Raw genomic sequence first — 15,503 nt, 5'->3', positions numbered from 1 at the left:
GGCCACGGCGCAGGTCTCCAGCTCCGGTGATTGGCTGGGGCCCATGACGTCACGAGCCGGGGTCGCCCTGGGTTCGGGAGGGCCCGGGGATGCTCTGGGTTCGTTTTTAAAAAGCGAGGGTGGGGACAAGGGACTCCGCAGAGCGCCCAGTCCCTCCCGTCGCTCCCCGTCCCTCTCCGCCGCACCCGCCGCCTACCGTGCCCGGCCGAGCCGCGCCAGCCTCGGGGACGGCCCGAAAGGGGCGGGCGAGGAGGCGGAGCGGGGAGGAGCCGGGCGCGGCGCCGCGCCGTCCCTGGCCGCCGCCCACCCCGTTACACACAGCATGTAAACAGTCCCCGCCGGGAGGAGCCCCGGGACCGGAGGGAGCCCGCGCCGCCCGGCCCGCCGCCTGCCCGAGAGCCCGCGGAGCCGCGCGCTGCCCGCCCGGGAGGAGGGCGCCCTAGGAGAGAGGAGGGCGGGCGGCGGAGGGAGCGGGAGGCGAGCGGCGCGCGAGGAGGCTTAGGGAGCGACGGGCGCGGCGGGCCAGGATGGATTTCCAGCAGCTGGCTGACGTTGCGGAGAAATGGTGTTCCAACACGCCCTTCGAGCTCATCGCCACCGAGGAGACCGAGCGCAGGATGGATTTCTACGCCGACCCCGGCGTCTCCTTCTATGTGCTGTGCCCGGACAACGGCTGCGGGGACAATTTTGTGAGTGCCTGGGGAGGGACCTCCGCAACGCGCGGGAGTGTGGACTCGCGGCCGCTTCCCTGCCCCCGAGCTCCCGCTCGTTGGGGAGGCTGTGGGGCGCGAGGTGGGTGGGGGCGTAACCGGCCGGCCGCCACACATCCCGCTGTTCCGTGCGCCGCCTGGGGAGTCCCTGGGCGGGTGGGTATGGGTAGGCGACAGGCAAGGGCGCCCTTAGGAACTGGGGCGCCAGGCTAGGGCGGGCTGTTCCGGGGACGCGACCCACCGGCCCCAGCGTAGTGCTCGGCTTGGAGCATCTCCGGAGATGTCCCCGCCCAGCACTAGCCCGGGCCAGGGCGCACGGACCCGGGCACTCGGACCCTCCCTTCCAGCTGGATCTGGAGTCGGAAGCTTCCTACACCCAGGCGTCCCGTCCGAGTGAGGAATCCCATTACCCTCCAAATGCACAGACACAACTCCTCGATGGGGGAAGACTCCCCCATCCCCTCCCCCCATGTTATTCCCTGCGCTGTTTGGACACAAAGCCTCTGTCCACACTAGCGATGCCCCATCTCCTGGACCTTCTTTGCGGAATTACACCCCGGATCTTAAAAACGCACGCGCGCGTGCGCATACACACACACACACAGACACACACAGACACACACACACACACCATACAGGCACGCCTATCCCCGTTTCCTCCTGTGCTTCCGTTGCTCCTCTGTGAGCTTCCAACGAGGTGTGTGGAGCCTGAGCGGTTTTGTCCAGCTGAGGCTGCCGCCGCGGCCCTGGCAAAGCCCTTTGGCTTTTCCAGATGAGGGGGACTTCTCCCTCACCACCCCACCCCACCCCCGCCCCTCTCCGGGCTCTCGGAGGGTCCGGGACCTGGGACTGTGGTGTCCAAATCTCCGACTTTGCATCCTGCGCCCACTTGGAATCTTGGCACTGGCAGTTTAGGAAGGGGATGTAAAGAGCGGGGGAGTTGGGGTGGGACGTGCAGAGACTGGCCGAGGATGGCGCTCCATGAAGTGTTTGTAAGGACGGGAAAAAATAATGGTCCCAAATGTAAGATGGAGGCGGCTGTGGGCTCAGGTTACCGGCCTGAGCCTGGAGCTGGCGCTGCTGCCGCCCCTGCGGACAGAGGTGGGGCAGCGACCAGGCGCGGCCTGGCTCTGGCTCCTCAGGTGGGGTGAGACAAAGCTGGGCCGAGATCCAGGCCTTCGCGCTCCCCTACCACCTACTGGAAGTTCGCGAAGGAGTTGGAGAGAGGACACGATAGTCTTTCTTGGCCTTGGAGAGAGAAGGTTTCTTTATGACTTGCTGATAAAGCGTGCCCCTCCCACCACCTCCACTCCACCCCGCAAAGGTGAAGAACCCACCTGGCCCCAGCCCTGACACACTCTAGAAGAGGGAAGGCCTTGGGTTGCAGCCCAGATTTGAGTTCTGGCTCTGTGACTCTGGTCAAATGCCTTTTAATGCTTTCCACACACAGTAAGGGCCCCACAAATGTGGGTCAGAGATCTGGCGTTCCCCAGAGTTTAGAGCTTGTCTCTTTTTTAAGAGCCTGAATTTCTCACCTGTAAAATGAGGTTAATCAGAATGCCTTTATCATAGGTACTTGTGAAGAGCAAGTAAGCTATAAATATATGTAAAGAACACTGCTAACTGAAGTTAAAAGAAGTAAGTATTGTCTGTTATTGGGAGGAGGGGGAAATCGTTAAAAGGTGATTTTACTCCATTGTAGAAGTGTGAGTAAAGCGCCAGGGTCATAGTGAAAAGGGCACCAGCGTCCGACTGCTGCAGTGTTAGGGTTTGATTAGGAGTCCTTGCGAGCCCTGGGCTTCCTTGGGCTGCCAGAGGCCTTTCCCCCTCCTTATTGTGTGTGATGGAGCAAGAATCACTCATGGTTCCCAATTTTATGGGGTAGAGTTCCACACAGCCTTCCTGTTGGCACTGAAGGAGACATTTCCAAAGAAGTTACCCCAAGGAGAATAAGTGGGTGGAGAAAAGCAAGGCTATTCTCCTGCCTTGAATATGTTTATCAGACCATCATTCAGAAAACGTGAAATATATCAGGCTCTTTTCAAGGCCACTCATATTGTATTGTAAGTGTTTATCCACCTGTATGAGTAAAATGCTTGAACGTATTTCTTTTGAAAGTATTCATTCACTGACAACGAAATGAAATAGGAAAGAAAGAAAACAGTGGGGAGGGAAGTAATTCGTTGGGTAGACTGAAACTTTTTCCGTTTCTGGAGGCCATAATGGACAAGATGCCAACCAATGGAGTTTTCCTAGCCCCAGACCTCTGCTCGAATCTGTCCCAGGCCAGATTTGTCAAGCTGCTGTTTGCCTCTAGTTAAAAGAACTCAGACATGAAGTAAATGTCCTACCTCTGTTCTTTTCCTTTCCGCAGGAAAATCTGCAAAGCATTAGAAGAAATTTGAGATGACTGGAATCCCTGTAATCTGAAGGATTTGTTAACAAAAAGAATATTTCCATAAGCATTTCTCAATTTACAAAGTGTTTTTTTTTAATCATTGATTCATTCATTTATTGAGGGCTCACTCTGCACCAGGCTGGGACTGCCTGGAATGGAGCCATTCTTCTCATCTAAGAGGCAGTGTGGTATAATATATAGTCAGAGGCACAGGCTCTGACGTCAGGCTACTCCAGCTCCTCACTTCTAACTTTGTGCCTTGGGGGAATTTATTTAACCCTTCTTTGCCGTGTCTGTAAATTGGGGATGATGTTAGTACCTCTCTAGCAGACTTTGAGAATAGTGCCTAAAGTGGGGGCGATGATATTAGTGACTCCCTGGCGGCGTCTCCACACAGCACTCTCTGTGGATCTATTTAAAATACAACCCAGGTCATGTTCTACCTCTCTTGAACTGACTTCCCATCACTTTTATGTAAAACCTAAGCTCTCATCCAAGCTTCAAGCCCCTACATGATCTGTCTCCTGCCATCTCTCTGACCTCATCCTGGACCATCCCTCTCTCTTGCTTACTATGTTCCTGCCACACTGGTCTTTCTGGTCTTCAGACAAGCCAAGCTCATCCCTGCCTTAGAGCTGTTACATTTGCTATTCCCTCTGCTTAAAACACTTCCCGCCACATCTTTACATAGTCTCCTTTATGCCATCTAGGCCTGGAAGAAACCTTCCTGACCACATACTTCACCTTCATTCTTATCATAGCATTCATTAGTACTTGATAGTCCTTTATTTATTTCTGCCTCCCCAACTAGACTGTAAGCTTCATGAGAACTTGCCTTATTCATCACCCTTTCCCAGCATTTGGAACAGTGTCAGACATGTAATAGGCACTCAATCCATGTTTGTAAGAATGAACAAACAACAGTCTAGTGTAGAAGAAAGATGTTAAATTTCAAGAATGACAGCTTCAAAGACAACTACCACTTAAGTGCAATTTACCATCTATCAGACTTTGCGTATCTGAACTCATTTAATCTTAGTAATCCCACAAGCTACTCTGTAAAATTACCTCCACTTTACAGATGAGAACACTAAGGTTTACTAACTTTCCTACAGCTAATAAGTGGTAGAGCAACGTGAACCATAGCCTGTCCCGAATACATAGTATCACAGGAGTGACAGCACAGGACCCAATTCAGACTGTGGGTTCAAGGGCCACTTCTTACTGAGCCTCACAAAAATTCTGTAAGATGGGTATTGTTATCCGCATTTTATAGGTGAGGAGACTGAGGCTGATGAGTTTAAGTGGCTCATCCAGGACTATGCTACTGAGAAGTGACAGCTGGCACTTGATCCCAGGCCCAGAGAGCTGCCCCTTCCCCAGGCAGAATGTCCCACAGGCAGGCTCCGGTCAGGAGCTCCAGGGGCCTAGGAACAAGTACTTCACCACAACCCCACAACCCCCCCGCCAGCAGCTCCTGGCTCCCTTTTGCACTCTTTTCCCTTCTTGCTTCACAGGCCATCCCATTCCTGCCGTCCCTTTCCAAACTGCCGCCCTGATTCAGGCCCCTCTCCATGGACGGCCACTGAGGTCAGGCCCTGGGATGAAATGCTGCCAGTGCCCTGTGTGTGCTGGGAGCTAGGGGCGGGGCTCCCCTGCCTGGCTCTACAGGTGGGAGGGGGCGGAAAGCTCACAGACTGGCATGCTCCCCTCCTCTGCCAACTCGGAAGGTCCTGAGGGCTCGGTCAGGCTTGAGGAGTGGGGTGTTGGCAGCCACCAACATGCCAGATGGACAGAGGGGCATGTGCCCCTGGGAATGGCAACACCAGCTGCTTTCCCTCCTTGCCTAGACCAGGAGAAGGGAGCTCTCTGAACAAGGAGCATTGCCCTGGCCCTCCCTGGTGCCTGGGCAATACTGATGGGAACAGGGGCACTCCCTTACTGTCCTCCCAACCATCAATAGCATGCTCGGATCTACAATTTTGTATAGTTTAATCCCTCCTCAGTGCAAAAACAAAGATAGCAGTTGTCAGAGTATTAAAGAAAAATGTTTTATTTATAGAAGGACTGTGCAGTTTAATTTTGTATGTGCGCCTATGTCTGTGTCTCTCCCTCTATTTATATATTTTTTCCCCTAGGTATGTCTCTGTTCTTAACTATGTGACTAAATAACAACCTTTACATTTTGGAGAAAGAAAATGTAACTTGTTTGATTGCATCATGTTTATATGGTGATATGATGGAGAGAAGGCATTGTCTTGTCCAATTTAAACTCTATCCTCAGTTTCCTCATCTATCAAGGAGGGATAATCGTACCTACATCACATTATTACTGTGAAGATTAAAGAGGGAGTAGTGGTAGACTGACACTTTCCACGGTGGCTGTGTATTATTCATATAGAGAGATGGTTTCAGGGAAAAGATACATCCTTTGTATATTCATAGAGTGGTAATCCTGAGGAGAACAAAATTGTGCTAATATGATTCAAATAGATGGGAACCAGCATTTATTGGGCCCCTGCTAAATGAGAGGCAGTCTACAGATTATTTCCTGGAATCTTTATATCCACCCTGCGGGTGTTATTACTTTCTGTGACATACAAAGGCAGGAGCTGACGCTCAGATTGAAGGCATGACACCTCTGTTGACATCCTGCCTTCCCCCACTGCTCCCTGTGTAACCACAGACAAGTTGCTTAACCTCTCTGAGCTTCAGTTTCCTCCTTGGTAAAACAGGTCCTTGTTTGCCACCAGCGCAGGTTATAGGATCAGCCAGCCACGCTCTTCCCTCCCTGTGCAGAAGTGTGTTGGGCGGCATGGGATGGCGTGTAGCTCTTATCCTTTTCTGCCATCTCTTCTGTGGACAGCAGCAAGTTAAGCCAGTGAAGCCGCACCAACTTAAAATGAACTCCCCGGTACTGCCGACAGCAGAAAACCCACATAGTGAGAGGGAGGCCATTGGCAATGGCCCTTTGATGCAAATAACAGAGTCCTGGGAGGAGAACAGGTATGTTCTTAGCTCCCCTGCCACCCCCTACTCTGCCTAAGCACCAAGAAGTCGTGCCTTTCCCCGAAGTGTGAGAACAGTGGGAGCACACAGACTGCTCAGAAAGATATCTGTAGGGTTGAATTACCCTAATGACCTGATACCATTTTTGGACAAGCTGGATAATCTCACCTACACCTCAGAAAACAGGAAGGTGCTCATTTTCCTATTTGCAGATGACATTGTTACATTGTCTGAAGCCAGGCAAGCTTTGATAATAAACTCTGACCCAACTTAATAACAGAAAGAGGGGCCGCAGGTGGTGCTTGTTCTGAAATCAGAGTTCTCCCTGGGGATTTTCAACTCCAAGTGAGCAGGAATCTATAGCAGGGCAGGCTGCTCAGGGTCGGTACCAGGAGGGCCACTTCACTGCAACTGATGCCATTCTGAGATTTGGAGTTTGTTTTAGTCAATAATGATATTAAGATTTTTTAATGTGATGCTCATCTGCTATCCCCCACCCCCAAATATGCAGTTAGTCAAAGTTCCGTTCTGGCTCTGGTTCTCAAAGGGTTGTCCCAGCCAGCCGCATAAGCGTCACCTGGGGACTTGTTGGAAATGCAAATTCGCAGCCCCACCCTCGTCAGGAACTCCGGGGTGGGACCCAGCGATTGTATCTTAATAAGTCTCCAGGTGATTGTTATGCAGGCTAGCTAAAGCTTCAGACAACTGCTCTCCCCTCCTTTGGAAGCCCTTCCTTGACATGACAGACCAGGTCTGCGATCTGCCTTTGCTCTAACTACCCTATTGGAACAATACATTGTATACCCAGATTTGTATTTGCCAGGGAGTTACATTGTTCAGAGCCACAGGTTCTATGACCCCTGCTGTAGTTTTTTTCATGGTCAGAGTGGGTGTTTGGTTGCACATGCTTAAAATATTTTCCAAGTTGAAGGCCTTGTGGCCACGCCCTGTGGTGCGGGACTCTGGGTCTTCAAGTGCCCATTTGTCTGTGCAAGACTAGAGCCCAGATCCTGTATTCCCCAGCTTGAGCCCAGCCATCACATGTTCTCTCTGCCCTTCCCTGGCTTTGGAATGGCCTCTCTAGTTTTCCTAAGGGTTAACCATCCTGCCCCAGTCCCTTGCCTGTTTGAAGAGCTGGTCTGTTTTCTGTGTGGGCACAGCCTTGGGCACTGATGGTGTGTCTTTCTTTGCTTGGGCCTCTGGAAATAGTGGAGGCAAATCTGTGTCCCAGGCTTGTTTACCTGGCACTGTTTGCCCTAATCTCACTTGGTTTTTTTCTTATTCTCCTTCTGTTGTTTCCTCTCTGTCCTTATTTTCCCAACTGCAGGCTTAGTTTTTAGTTCATCTTGTCTTGTAGTCTATGAATCTTTCTGACTGCCTCGATTCATTTTGGGAGGGGGCAGTTTCAATAAATAAAACTGAACGCCTTTTGTTATGAGATACAATGAATATGAAACAATGAGCATTTAGTAAGTGATGTCTTTTAAGTGGCCATGTATACCTGGGTCTGTCTGATTCCTAACCTCTTGCTCCCTCACATTATCATATGGGCAGGGATTCAGTTAAAACTGTTGTTAAAAACCATAAAACCAACCCGACTGGGAACTCGGGTTGAGTTAGGCAGCCAAGTGAAGGAAATTTAGGCAGACTGGACAGAAGGCCCTTTGGCAGGTGTTAAGTCTTTCTTCTCCGATATATTCATAAATCAACAATTCCAAAAGTGGAGTAATGAAAATTGTGGCATGAATAATCTCCTCATGAGGTTAGAAAAGATGCCCTAGAAACACTTAACCTAAAGAAACTGGTTACTAGGCTGTGATGGATACACTGCAATGCTGTTATTGTTTGATACACTTTCCATCATTTGCTTTTTAATTTGAAGTACTTTTTTAAAAAAAAAATGCACTTAGAAAAGGCATACAGGGTTTTCATAGATACACCTGCTTCTGAATTAACAATAACCCAAGTTGCCTTGTATAGTGTCCTCGTGAAGTCACACAGGGTGTCTGATGTAACCCTGTCGCAGATGGAAAGCACCCCACTCTCATCCTCCTGCAGATGCACAAAGGGAAATAGGGGACTTATGTCCACCATTCATTCAGTATCTGCAATTTACCAGCCAGGCACTGTAGCAGGCACTTTTTAAACTTTTTACCTTTCCTCTAATCTTCACAACAAGTCTAGGGAAGGCAGGCTTAAAATTTTCTGTTGTGTGGTGCTAGATGTTAATCCCATCTCTTACTTGGATAAGAATTTAAAGTACACCAGAACATTTAAAAATTTGAATTTGAAAATGGGTGCTGGGCAGAACTTTTATTAAAGTGGACTTTATTGTTCTTGCTGAATCTCCACTGATTAAGAATCAAGTGCGATAATGGATGTAAAAGCGCTTTGTACTATGAGACTTTTGTGCATAAATGGCATTTCAGTGGCTCGACAACTTTAAGGGTCTCTCATTAATAGGGAATCGTGTTTGAGCTATTCTTTAAAGTTGGAGAATCTAGAAGCCAATTCTACTAGGTCGAGGTGGAAGCTACTCTAGAAGTTTGCTAGAATTAGAGCAGCAGGTGTCAGAAATGGACCTTCATATCTGTGACACACAGATATTTGGGGTGTAAAGATGTCACATTAGCACCTAGTTACTCTCTCTGGGATCAGAGCAGTGTTTTAAGTCTTTCTAGTTCTTGGAGAGCCTACAGCGAGAAGGAAGGAGATGAAATGTGTTCACTGAGTGTCGGGCATGTAACTTTCTGGAGTGAGACTCTAATCATTTGTATTAATAGAAGAGGACAGGTGTCTACTTGACATAGACTGTTTCTCCAGATTGACCTTGTCTCTTGCTGCCTAGTCCCTGCTCTCAACTGCCAAATATCTTCCTCTCCTCTACACTCTTTTCACCAGTGTTGAGTTGTCACTGATCGGTCCCCTCTAAACAATCTAAAAATTCTTGGTGCCTAAAACCTGATGTTATCCTGGTAGCTCAATGCCCGTCGGTTGCTCAGATATGCACAGAAGGGGCTTTTGCATCTAGATCTCAAGCCTGTTTCTTGGGCTTATTCCAGATCCTTGAACATTTATGGGAGAGACCAGCCTAGCCTTAAAGATGTGTGAAAATGGACATCCTTGTGTGGGAGAAGACACTTGTCTAGCCCTAAGAAAAAGCAAAGCCTAAATCAGTCTCCTCTTGGTGTGTCTTAACATGGCAAAGTGGTGATTGGGTATGATGCCCTCCTAAAGCATTTAGAGGGAAAGTGAGCTTTCAGAAAGCCTTTGTTTCCCAATGACTTAGCAATGACTTTTCTGTATGTTCTCCTAAATTCATTTCATTTTGAAGTAAATTTACTGTCACCCCCACTCACTAGCTAATCTGGGTAAAGAATGTCTCCAAGTTAGCAGCTACAAACTGTGGCTGATTAATCTCTCAGCCATAGCTGAAGGCAAAGGTAAGGATTATTCAGGCTCTTGGCTTCTCTTCCTCCTGTTTTATAACCACTCTTGGCCTGCACCATGAGGTGGAACAGTGGAGGTCATGGGTTGGGGGAATATTGATCCCACTGCCCTTTTTACTTCGAGGGAGCAGATCTGATGGAGAATTGAGCAGGTGAGCTTATGGAGCAGAAGCATGGGGATTTTCTGCAGGGTATGCATATTCGGATCTCTTTCCATGCAAACAAATCAAGAATGACTATATGGATTTAAGGAATGGAGTCCTTCTTCAAATTCATGCAATTAAAAAAAAAAGTCTTCTTGGCTTTGTGTATTTCAAACTGAGTATAATGACTGTGTGTCTTTGTTTTCTCCTTTCCCTTGCCGGTGGGCACGTAGCACGTGTGGAGTGAGAGCGAGGACTGCCTGCCTTTTTTGCAGCTAGCACAGGATTACATCTCCTCCTGCGGCAAGAAGACGCTCCACGAAGTCTTGGAAAAAGTCTTCAAGTCTTTCAGACCTGTAGGTGCCTGCTTGGCTTCTAAAGCTGTCTTGTTGTCTCCAGTGATTGTGCTTTGAATAACATGGATGGTGGGGAAAGTGGGCAAACCCTGGGATGACTAATTGTTTTTCTCTTGTCTGCCCTGTGGCTTAAAGATAGCAGCTAGTGGAGGGAGGCTGAGGGCGGAGAGGGAGGGCGAGACGGGATGTGACACAGCTGTTTGTTGCAGGGATGATGGTTATTTCTAGCATCACTTGAGTTAAGAATCTCTGATTGGGTGGAAGCAAACAGAGCCTTTATGAGACAACTGAGTATTCTGCTTCTTGTCCAGTAGACACAAAACCAAACTGCCTGGAAGTGCAATGGAAGCTCTCTTAGATTAGGAAATTGCCAGAGGGCTAATTAAAGGATGTACCTTCGTGTCTGAGGATATGGAGAAGGAGGAACCTGGGTACTGGTTCTATTCTTTTCTCTTTTTATGAAGTCTCTTATAGAGAGCTTGCTTCCCCCCAGCCCCTTAGGATTCAGGCATCTGTATGTCTGTGATTAGCTGACAGTTTGTTTCATTCTAGCTGAAAAAACATGTAAAATGAATAGTCACCCCTATTTTGAAGACTGCGTGTCTCTCTTTTTCTTTATTGGACAATAAAGTCAGATTGTGTGACACTTCCCCCAAGTTTAGTTCCCTTCCCACCATAAATACTCTGCATGTTCAATGTTATTTGTGCTAGAATTTCTATTTTTTTTCAAATCTTTTAAAATAGTATCTACTTCCTTCCTGAAATTTTCCAGCTTGTCTTTTATTTCTCTGAACATGGTAGGCTTGGTTGCATAACAGACTCTCAGATATTCCAGTATTTCAAAGTTTGTGAGTCTGTCTGTCATCTTTTGTTTCCACTGGTTCTCACCCCTGGTGTCTTCTTTCTTTGTATGTTGGATTATCTCTATGTGCTTGAAAATTTGTTTATTTGTATTTGAAAATTTATATATAGCAACAGATTGAGGCCTAAGATGATAATACCTTCTTCCAGAGATGATTTTTAATTGGTTCTGCCAGGGCTGGGGGACCCTGTCAGTGTGAGACCACCTTCAAACAATCTGAGTCTTGTGGTTCTTAGAACCCTTCAGGTGATGGAAAGCCAGGCTGCAGGCCTGGTTTCTTCTAGTTCATCCCTGTCCTGAGAGCTCTCTTGGTCTGTTCAGGCTCTTATAACAAAATACCATTGACTGGGTGGCTTATAAACAATAAAAATTTATTTGCAGATGCTAACTACTATATATAAAATAGCTAAACAGCAAGGTCCTACTGTATAGCACAGGGAACTAGATTCAATACTTTGTAATAGCCTATAATGAAAAAGAAGATGAAAAGAAATATATATATACATATATATATGTATATATATATATATATATATATATATATATATATATATATATATATATAACTGAATCACTATGCTGTAACCAGAAATTAATACAATATTGTAAACCAATATACTTCTATTTAAAAAAACTTTAAAATTTTTTATTTCTCATCGTTCTAGAGGCTAGAAGTCTGAGATCAGGGTGCCAACAGATTTGGTATCTGGTGAGGGCCCACTTCCTAGACTGATAGCCATCGTTTTGCTGGAACCTCACGTGGTGGTGGAAAGAGAGAGAGATCCTGGGGCCTGTTCTGTAAGGGCACTAGTCCATTTGTGAGTGCCCCACTTCCGTGACCTGATCACCTCCCAGAGGGCCCGTGTCCTGATACCATCACCTCAAGTGTTAAGGTTTCAACATATGAATTTAGAGGGAACACAGATATTTAGACCAAAGCCTAGGGTTTTGTGGTCCCAGCCTCAGGTGGGGATGGTTTGTCGTAATCTGCTCCTCTGAAAGGCCCTGGGCTTGACTTTGGTCTCCCTAGCTCTTAGAGTGGGTAGACCAAGAATGCAGTAGACTTTCTAGCTGTCTCTTCCAGGTCAGCAAATGTACTCAGGACAAAAGCAACTTTTCACGATAGGTTTACCTCTCTGGGTTCTAATTCTCAGTATATTTAAGAAGGCATTTTTCATACTGAACCCCCCCTTTTTTTTTTAGTTCTCCATGGAAGAGTTGGTCCCCATCTTAATCACTTAATCCACCTTTATAAGGAGTGGAATTTCAAATGGCTTTTGTCGCTTTGTCTGATTTGTATCATTCGCCCAAGCGATTCATTTTTTTGTTTGTTTATTTTCTAAGCCTGTTTGGCTTATTCAAAATAGATTTTTGACTTAAAAGTACTGGTCTGTCCCACTTGCATTCATTCATATCTTTACTGAGCACCCAGTAGGCACTTGGCCCTCTTTACTGCTCTGTTCCTAGCACTTGACTCAGGCAGATGAAAATCTTAGACCTCACAGAGCTGGTGTCTAGTGGCGGAGAGACAAGGTAACGGAGTACAGCACATAATGTGCTAGTGACAAGTGCGGAGGGAAAAAAGTGAGTCAGGGACAAGGGGCAAGAAGTGTCAGAGGTGCTGACCGTTTTGATTAGGGGAGCAGGGAAGGCGTCACTGAGAAGGTAACGTGAGGAAAACTGGAAGTGAGGCATGAACCATAAGGATATCTAGAGGAAGGACTTTCCAGGTAGAGAGAACAGGAAATCTGACCACAGGGTGGGAGCAAACCAGTGTTCCAGCAACACAGAGGGACTGGTGTGGCCCAAGGGGAGGGGCAGCGGGGGGGCGCGAGAGGTGAGCCCGCAGAGTTTCCGGGGCTGGCAGGCCTCAGCAGGACTTGGGCTTTGCCTCCTTGTGCTGGGGACCCGCTGAGGGGGATGTGCGCACAGGAGGGCTCTGACTTCACAGTTTGAAAGGCTCCCTCTGACAAGTGGAGAATCTGCTGTGAGGGGGTGGGTGGGCGCAGGGAGACCAGTGAGAGGACGTCGCTGCCATCCAGGCCAGAGGTGATGGGGCTTGGACTAGGATGGTGACAGCGAGGGTGGAACAAAAGGGTTGGATTCTGGAGGTGCCTTGAGAGTAGACCCAACCGGACCTGCGGGCAGAAGGAAAGTGTGGTGTGGGAGGAAGAAGACAAGGATGACGCCAGAGCTCCTTGCCTGCTCGATGAAGGCAGTGACGTTGTGGTTCACTGAAACGGGGAAAGCTGCAGGAGGAAAAGGTGGGGAGGTGAGGCTATCTGGTTATGGACGTGTCAGTGTTTGCATGCCAGTTAGATATCCAAGTAGAGATAAGGCAAATTTTTTTTTAGAAAATTGATTCCCTCAGATCTTAACTCACCACTCATGAGCTTGCCACCTGGTTCCCCTTTATGTGGCTGTCATCTGTGGCGGCAAGCAACGGACTGCCTGTGGAACTGGCTTAGCTGGAGAAGGTGAGCTCCCACCAGAGCTCATTTTGCTGTCTTACTTTACCAAGTCTATGGCTGTATTTCAGCAACCAGGCAGCCACATGTGAATGGGGGGGGGGTGGAGTCCAAAAAATCCAGATGCATAGCTAAAAGCAGTTGGATTGGTTGAATACTCTCCTTTAGATCAAGCTGCTTTGTGTCACGGAGACACACAGATTTCACTTAATGCTGTTGGGCTCCCCGGGTTCATTTCTGAAGCAGAGCCTAACATCGTAGTGGGCAGGGGTGGTGCTCCGAAGATGAGGCCTTCACCTGGTACTGCGTCCCCTCTGGTGGGGACGCTTTTCTGTGCTGGGCCCTCTGGCTGCGTCTTTTTGCCTTAGGGAGAGGCTGGTGGGAGGCGCCTACTCAGGGAGAGTGAGGATGAAGTACTTTGGTTTGGTTTGGTTTGGTTTCTCTCAGTCCAGATGTGCCCCAGATCAGATGAGAGGGGGAGTGTTACAGCCCCAAGGGAAGGACTGCTGGCGATCGGTGGGGGGGCTTTTACCCTCTCCATCTCCACTGGAGAGTGCATTTCTTCCCACTGCTGCTGTTTACTTGTTTTATATAAAGGAGCTTTAGGTGTAGAAATAAGATACAGGAAAGGGTCTTGCTGCTGTTGTGGCTGAAAGTATTTGTTGAAGAAACACATACACAAATGCTACAAGGTTATCAAGCAGCTAAACTTCAGCACATCATTTCCCTGAAAATTTTTGGTAATCTGATCAATTCATGCTGCTGCTTTTTTTGCTTGTTTTTATTTGCATTCCTTTTTATTGAGGTGTAGTCAATTTACAATGTTGTGTCAACTTCTGGTTTACAGAATAATGTTTCAGTCATACATGAACATCCATAGGTTCACTTTCATATTCTTTTTCACTATAGGTTACTATAAGATATTAAGTATAGTTCCCTGTGCTATACAGTAGAAACATGTTATCTATTTTATATATATTAGTTACCATCTTGTGCGGCCTCTTTTTGCTTATAGTCGGGGAAACCACAGAAGGAAATATTTTTACCTTTGTCTTGGAACCCCCTTATCCGTGGCTTTGAATCTTTATTGTACCTTGGCCAGCCCATCACCAGTCCCTGCCCTGTGCAGTCTCTCTAGAAAGATAAGGCCCTTTCTGTTGGCAGCCTTCTGCTGTCTTTTGGGGCATCAGTCAAGCGGAGTCAGTTAACTCCGCTGAAGCCCGGGCACTCCCGCCTGCACCGGCCAGGAGCCAAGTCATGTTCCGGCCCTCTCCGGTCCTGCCCACGGGGCTCGGTGTGCCGCTGCAGGCTCTGTGCCTTTCCACGGTCCAGCTTGGAAGACTGTGTGCTTCCCTCTCTGAAACAATCCATATAACAAAGCCCCCCCCCCCCCAAAGAAATCTGTGGTTGGATTTGACAAGGAAAAAATAGTGATTCTTTTTCTCATTCACCACCGTCGTCCTCCTTTTTACAACTCTGCCTCTTCGTCATGTGTTCAACAAAACGTATGATCTGCTGTTTGCTGAAATGCTGCCTTGGAGAGTGAGGGGGAGGGCACGGTGCCCAGTCCTTGCCCTCAAGGAGCTGGCTTTCTGGTAGGAGAGACAGCCACAGAAACGTCCAGAGAAATTCCAGGTTACAAGACAAGCATTCATTTTGGTCCAGACACCCTGCTAGATGCTGTGCAGATCAAGCCGAGGAGTTCCATTCCCTGCTCTGCTTACTCTGCTTTGCTGGTTCTCTGGGAAGATGTTTTCTAGAGGATGTTAGCGAGTGTGCACCGGCCGCGGGGTGTTGTTTGTGGTCCCTTTCCCTAGTTATGCGGAGCCAGGTTACTACAGCGATGCGGAGCCCGAGCTCTGGGGGCAGGCTGCCTGGATTCAAATCCCAGTTCTGCCACTTGCTGGCTGTGTGACCTCAACCAAGTTACTTGACTTTACTGTTTCTCAGTTTCTTCATTTGTAAAATTAGGCAGCAAAGTACAATCATTACCTTAGGGTTGCTGTGAAGATTAAATTACAGGATTCTTGCTGGGTACTTAGTGCAGCACGTCACACATGATAAGGACGGATTAAATCCTGACCTTGATATGGACGGAATGAGGACAT

At 48.0% G+C, this 15,503-nt stretch overlaps 1 protein-coding gene across 1 annotated transcript in view; it reads left to right on the top strand.

Annotated features, from left to right (window-relative positions):
• Positions 1–295: 295 nt before the first annotated feature.
• Positions 296–15,503, top strand: part of MTURN (maturin, neural progenitor differentiation regulator homolog) — a 28,503-nt gene continuing 13,295 nt past the window's right edge. The window contains exons 1-2 of the mRNA XM_032483780.1: positions 296–689; positions 9,943–10,065. Coding sequence (XP_032339671.1) covers positions 528–689; positions 9,943–10,065 — 285 coding nt within the window. The 5' untranslated portion in view covers positions 296–527. The remainder of the gene's footprint in view (positions 690–9,942; positions 10,066–15,503) is intronic.

Source organism: Camelus ferus, chromosome 7 (assembly GCF_009834535.1).
Source record: "Camelus ferus isolate YT-003-E chromosome 7, BCGSAC_Cfer_1.0, whole genome shotgun sequence".
In the NCBI taxonomy this organism is placed as follows: domain Eukaryota; kingdom Metazoa; phylum Chordata; class Mammalia; order Artiodactyla; family Camelidae; genus Camelus; species Camelus ferus.
This window is presented reverse-complemented; position numbering and strand designations above follow the sequence as displayed.